The 7,027-nt window shown below is 33.8% G+C and overlaps 1 protein-coding gene across 1 annotated transcript in view; it reads right to left on the bottom strand.

Moving 5' to 3' along the window:
* LOC132182675 (E3 ubiquitin-protein ligase At3g02290-like) overlaps window positions 1–5,137 on the bottom strand; it is a 5,930-nt gene extending 793 nt beyond the window's left edge. Inside the window, exons 1-4 of the mRNA XM_059595983.1 lie at window positions 4,866–5,137; window positions 3,703–4,090; window positions 2,367–2,793; window positions 1,329–1,438 (exon numbers count right to left, since the gene is read on the bottom strand). Coding sequence (XP_059451966.1) covers window positions 1,329–1,438; window positions 2,367–2,793; window positions 3,703–3,822 — 657 coding nt within the window. The 5' untranslated portion in view covers window positions 3,823–4,090; window positions 4,866–5,137. The remainder of the gene's footprint in view (window positions 1–1,328; window positions 1,439–2,366; window positions 2,794–3,702; window positions 4,091–4,865) is intronic.
* Window positions 5,138–7,027: the final 1,890 nt, after the last annotated feature.

Below are 7,027 nucleotides of genomic sequence, written 5' to 3'. Positions count from 1 at the left end.
GAACCTCTATGTATCAATAAAAAATAAGGTCGCATGAGCATGACACCTTGACTGCTTTCCTTCAAAGACCACTCGTTAACTACATAAAATATGTAGGATAGCTACATTAAAGACACACATCAGCTCAGCAAATTGACTACCTTGTGTTCTGGTTGTTCTCTTATTCATTTTTTCCTTTCTTTTCTGGAAAAATTACAAAATGATCCTCACAAGAACTATTTTATCCAAACAACCTACAAAATATCTGTCCATCCTATAAACCAATAACAATTTTCAAGATGCATTGGTACAAATGGTGGTGGGATTCATTATCACTTGGATTTTGAATCTTGGATAATACTTGGCATTTTGGGACCACTATTTAATGTTTTAAAGAATGAAATCATAAACTCAACTATGTGAAAAATCATTAAAAAAAATTTAAAAAGATCACTCTAACAATTGTTTCGCATACCACTTCCTTTTAAATAAATACCAAAAAGAGAATTTACATCACCATGCATACACACACAAAAAAAAAATGAACATCATGCAATTTTAGCAACTCAAATGACATTTCTGCCCTTTATAAGAGTGGGATGGAGGATGAGGTTATGCAAGAACCCACTAAGTGCGTGTGTAGACCAATTAAAAAGAAAAAAAAAATTCTCATATTGATTGTTCAACAAATTTTCTAACTACCATTTCCACAAGGCGTGGAACAAGATAACCTTATTTTCCTTGACGTGATGGAATGAGATCAGCAGCCAAAGTGTTATAGAAGCAGTTGAAGTACATGTCCATCCACAAAAGCCATGTATATTAATAAGACAGATCTAAACAGAATTGACAAAGCAACATTGTTCTTGTCGATTAAAATCTACGTTCTATGCCAACAAAGAAAGGGAACTGATGTGACAAGATATGCCTAAATCTATATTTCTAGAGATAACATTCAATCTGATTTAGAATAGGAGTAATTATCTTGTTCCATTTGTTGAAAAATCATGTTCAGAAATGAAGAAAGAAATATGCATATTCTACAAAGAAACAACATTTATCCAAAACCAAGGACATTTGTGGCCAGTGGGGAAACAAACCTTCACTAAAAGTTCTTTTGGCATTATACTGATTATGAATGCCTTGCTCTATATAAATAAACACTCACACACACACATGCGCATAGATACATAAATTGTTCATGTGAGTATATACAAATATATGTATATGTATGAAGATAGGCGTATATTTATGTGTGTACGTGCGCAATTTTTTTTCTTGGGGGAGGGGATAAGGGGTTCATGTGTGTGCATGTATAATGAAAAAATATACATACGAGAAAAAGTTACCTTGCCACAAACTGGACAGCTTTCACTTCTCTCCATCCATTCATAAATGCAACCAAGGTGAAAATGATGAGAGCATTTGGTCATTATCTTGGGGTTCTCCGAAGTATATTCTGTGCACCAAATGTGAGTTTAAAACCGTGAGAACTTATACATCAAAAGCCATACTCCATAAGAGTACATCTTCGAAAGATGAGACCTATTGATTGTAACAATCACAAATGCACAAAATGCTGCTCAGGAATTCCAGATTGGCTTATATGCCCTATGTCCTTACTAAGGTAGACTCTTGATCAAATACTGCTTTGCAATCAACAGAGCTTTGCCTCCCACCTTCAAGCCCCATTTAGTAAAACGCAAAGAAATATGGAGAAAGAAGTAAACTGCATAAAATATTTGACATCTATTAAGCATATCTTAGCTTGAACCTCCAACAGAAAGTTATCCTTATTGGTCAAGCTGTTGAGAAAATTCTGCTTCTGTCATCTAAAACATGGATTGGGACAACATGTAAAGCTCTAAAGGGTTAAAAAATTTCTATGCAATAGAGAAAACTTTTTAAAATCTTAGTACTTGAATTTTCAAAAGTATAATTGCTTCCAATACAGTTATTTCTTTTGGTTTATTGCTTGTAATTAATTGAACATAGCTCTCTTTCCATTCTTGACCACGAAGATCCAGTTTTTCAGCAATTTTTAAGATACATGCGTCGAATATTCTTAAACTAGGAAAAGTGAGAATATTTGTTTTTATTGATAAGCGAATAATGAAAGACTCAAGTTCCCAGCAAATATATAAAAATAACTTAAAACAGCACTTGTTTAACCCGTGTGAATTCCACAAAAAATTGCTTCTGCAGAAAGGCATCAAAGAAAATATATAACAACAAAAAAATGTGTGCCCAATCTAGCCCTAGCACGTGTGAAGATATGTCAGTGCCAATTACCAATCAATATCTAAGACATTTACAGGTAAGGTGCTACAATATAATAAGTTCCCCACAATCTGAATTATCAAAATAACTTAAGAAAAAAACTTTACCTTCAAGACAGGTAGGACAAACATCCTCCTCTTCTGATGATGTATAAATATTCACAACTCCAGTTGCAGTTTTCGCCGATGAGAGCTTAAGTGAGGACTTAGAACGGTATTCTTTTGATCCATCTTCACATGCAGATTCATTCCATTTGTCTCCTGAATTTAAAGATTCTGGATCTGCATCAACATCACCTCTAAGAGGTTCTGTCTCCTCATGTGAATGACTTGAACCCTTCTCACGTCTTGAAACCAGTCCATCCCGCTGCAAGCGGAAATATCTGGGGTCAGCATCATAAGGCAAAGGCCTTGGAGGAGAGCGATACATGTCAGACAGAGAGTTGTCTAGTGATGCAGCAGAAGTCATAGATGCCGCCCCCTGAATAGATGAAGAGATGGAATGCATTTCCCCTCTTCTAAATAGTGATGAATACTACAAAAAATGAGAAGAACCAAAGAGTTAAAAGAAAAATATGTGCTTACATGCTTAAGCTAATCATCATAAACATCAATATCTTAGTGATTGACTTAGGCTCATATGTGCTTCACAATGAATGAGTACTAAAATAAGCTTGACATACAAACCCAGATTAAAAAAATGCTGGTGAACATTCCTAAACTAAAAAATGAGAAGTAAACTTTAACAGGTCTTGATTTCTTTCAACCTTTGCATAGGTTTCTTCAAACAAACAGGCAGCCACTGCATCAGTTTTGGATGCAAAAACAGGACAGAACGTGGGGGGTGAAACAACAAATATTTCCCTAGGACAAGTGATTAGCAGACCAAGCAGCCTACATAAAGCGACAAGCTCATCTAACTGCAGCAGACTCGTATTTCAGTACAAGAATAGTTATTTAAAAGCTAAGTTGTAAAATAAGAACTTAATAAGTACATTGAAGCACTAACATTGCTTTTTAATACTGCGAAATCCTCTTTGCTATCGGCAACACTCCTCACCATTTGTATCTCAGTCTTTGCATGATAGATTTGTCGGAGACTTTAAAGCATGCAAGCACCAAAACTAGTGCAGTAAAAGCAACACATTCCTCATGTGGTGCCACCATTGGAAATAATCTTTGGTATACATAATTTTGTAAAAAAAAAAATTGAAAATATGCGTGCAGACTCATGCTTGCACATAGAGCTCTTAGGTCTGAGAATATGAGAACAAACTTAAAGATTCCGACAGCACAATATAGCCATAGAAGAAAAATGCTGAATTAAGTAAAAGAATCATAACAGAAAGGGCCGATGTAAAATTTGTGATTCAAATAGATATCACTTGTGTAAAAAGACAGCTTTCAGCAAGAAAAGAAAGTAACAGGAACCATAGATGCGTACCACATTTAAGAGATTCTGAACAAAGCAATTCAGACATATACAGTTCCTATACACAGAACTAGTTGGATTCACATAATCTTCGAAACTCTCAGCATTCAAACAGCAACAGACAGCACCCATTATGTCAGCTGCAATCTCTTTCTTTCACTTAAAACCCTCCACAGCAACTTCCAAACTCATCGACAGAAATCAATTGTACTACATGTATGCATCGAAGAAAAGGCTTTTCTAGCAATAATTCTACTTTGATAAACAAATAACGAGAGAGGACGCTCAGCTCGCAGAAGTCCTGCAGCTCCACAAACCAGTACCCTCCCTCTTATATGTAAAAATTACAAATATGCCTTAGTAGTTTTTCTGGGTAACTTATGGCTATAATTTTCGTCACCTGTAGAAAAATAAATAATTACGTTAAGTAATTATGTTAAAGATAAAGAAACAGAAAGAGCTGAAAAGGCTGTTTTCGAACCAAATTGATGAGCCAATATAAGTAATACCCATTTCCAAAACCCAGAAGTCAATCACCAATCATGAAATCAGAGCTCACAATTCTTAGAATAATCCAATTATCCCCATCATATTCTGCTTTATTTTTTTTTATTTTTTTTCAAAAAACACTTCGGGTGTTCAATTGCAGCTGTAATGCCACGAACCAATTAACCATCGATACAAAATTTATAATTTAAAAGGGGAAAAACAACTGACAAGTTTGAGAAGTAATTACCATTAAGTTTAACAAAAAGTAAAAATTTTTCTGCCAAAAGTTAACAATTTTGCTCATGCTTCCCTTCGAATTTAACGGTTCTTTCCTTTAGTGGCAAGGAATGGTAACAAATCAACCAACAGGAAAATCCACTCAATAACAAAGATGATTATCATGATTATTGAACAATCAGAAGGCATACAATTAAGCCAAACACACGCATTAATAAAAATACAAGCTTCTGATCAAAAAAATTAAATTGCATTGAAAACCTAGGAAAGTTTCTATCAAAAAATGATGATCAACCCGAGATACACACAAAACTGACAAAATAAGAGAAACCCATTTGAGATTATCATATTTTACAGTAATCGGAAGGTTCAATTACAATCAAAACGAAAAGAATCGAACAAAATCGCAGAGAGAGATGAATCGATGAGAGAGAACGACAGAGAAGTACCTTCAGGAAGCTGACTGGAGGTAGAAGAAGATATTGCTCTTTTTCCGTTTTATATGTTTTTTTTGGGAAGACAGAGACAGATAATCCAGGAACACCGAAATTTGGTGGCTTGGACTGGATTAGATGATTCGGCAATCGGATACTAAATATGGGTTTTGTGTGTTTTTGTGCGTGCGCTTGGATTTTTCCGCGAGAAAAACTGAGAAAGCGCGGAATTAAAAGCCTCCCTCTATCTCTCTCTCTCTTCCTTTCTCTGCCGGTGGGTGAAGGAATCTAATCTTACTTTGTTTAATTAATGAATAATTTACATATTTTATATTCCTTATACAAAGAACAATAAAGCGCTGTTGGTGGACTGCTTTTTTTTTTCTTTTTTCTTTTTTTTAAGCTAAAATTCGATTATAATTTTTTTTTTTTTAGCTTATGTGCCTGATTAAACTTTCTAATATAGTTCCCAAAGTAGCTCAATCGGACCACGCTTAATGAAACAAAAATTACTAGTTCAAATCTCCTCTCTTCTTCCCTTGTGTTTACATGTTAAAAAAAAAAAAAAACTCTCTAATGTAACACGTCATCTTTGACGCTTGTAACTTCGTAGTTTCAGCTATAGTTGTTTTAGAGCTTTGCTATGTGTTATTTGAGCTTTATGTTTATTTATTAATAAATGAGATTTAATTTGTTTTTTTTTAACAAAAAAAAAACTCTCTAAATATTTTTTATTTTTTTCATGTTCTTACTTTACGATTTATTCCGATGGTCAAATTATTCCCACGGTCATTTAACATATTTTTTGGGTATAAATAAGACCATTCATGTACCCTCCAATATTCATTTACCTTTACACAAGTTTCTTTTTCAATTCAAAAAAAAATAAAAAAATTTCTCCATGTCTCGCTCTCTTTTTATTAAAATGCTTGTTATTGAGTCAGGTGAAAAGTTTGAGATAAATACAAAACTTGTTAGGTTATGGAAAAAGAATGATCAACATTAAATGGTCTTTCTAAGTCACTTACAAGGCCACACAAGTCTTTCCCCAACTTTTCTCAACAAAAAAAAAAAAAAAGTCTTTCCCCAACTATTTTGCTGAACCACCAATATTTTCTTACAAATATTTTCAAAGTAGGTTTCATATGAGTCGTTCTCTTTTTCTTTGTATTCAATCTATGATGGAAGCTCACGGACCTTATTGGCCCTGTTTGCTATTTTTTCACTTTTCCCCACAAAACATTTTCACTAAAACCAATCAAACACATATACTCATTTTGTCTAAGGAATACATGGTTCTAGAATGTTTGATTTTTCTTCATTTCAAAATATTACCATCGTACTTAAGATGTTTGCATATGGTGTTATGACTGATTTTATAGATGAATGAATTGGAAAAATGATAGCAGTAGTGAGTCTAAAAATGTTTGTTAAAGCAGTAGTTTTAGTTACTTCTTAATAATACTTAAGGTCACCGGCCCAACAATAAATACATTGGTAGAATGCTAGCGGATTTTCAAGCGCATTGGATATTATCATTCGTTGCATGCACTGAAAATGGAAAATTTGTACATCTTCGTGGCAAGGTATGTATTATAATCATATTCACGAACCAACTATTATTTTGAAAACAATAATTTTATATGATCTTCAGATATGTCATATATATATTGGTCTCGTAATGATATAAAGGTGTTAGAAATGTCTTCTATATTTGATGACCACGGTCAAGGGTGTGCTCCAATTGTCAACTATATACTAAATGGTCATAACTACACAATGAGGTACTACCTAATTGATGACATATATACGCAATGAGCAATATTTGTGTAAACAATTTTATCTCCACAATGAAATAAGAGAAAACATATTGGTAAAAAACAAGAGTCAACAAGGAAATGTGTGGAGTATGCCTTTGCCCTTTGGAATGCTTTAAGCACACCTTGCAATAGTGCATGGATCTACACAAATTTTCACCTTGAAACACTCAAAAACATTATGATGGCATGCATAATTTTATATAATATGATCATTGAAGATGAGCATACTGACAATGAAGCTGAAGACTTCGAATATGAATGACTCATTGAAAGCACCATGAACTTGTGATGGAGAAATGTCGTGATCATTGTTGTTGGAAGGTTTATGCCAACTTGTAATAGTCATTGTGCTTTAAT

Source organism: Corylus avellana, chromosome ca5, assembly GCF_901000735.1.
Source record: "Corylus avellana chromosome ca5, CavTom2PMs-1.0".
Taxonomy (NCBI): Eukaryota; Viridiplantae; Streptophyta; class Magnoliopsida; order Fagales; family Betulaceae; genus Corylus; species Corylus avellana.
Note: the sequence above shows the minus strand (reverse complement) of the source record. Positions and strands in the feature narration are given on the sequence as shown.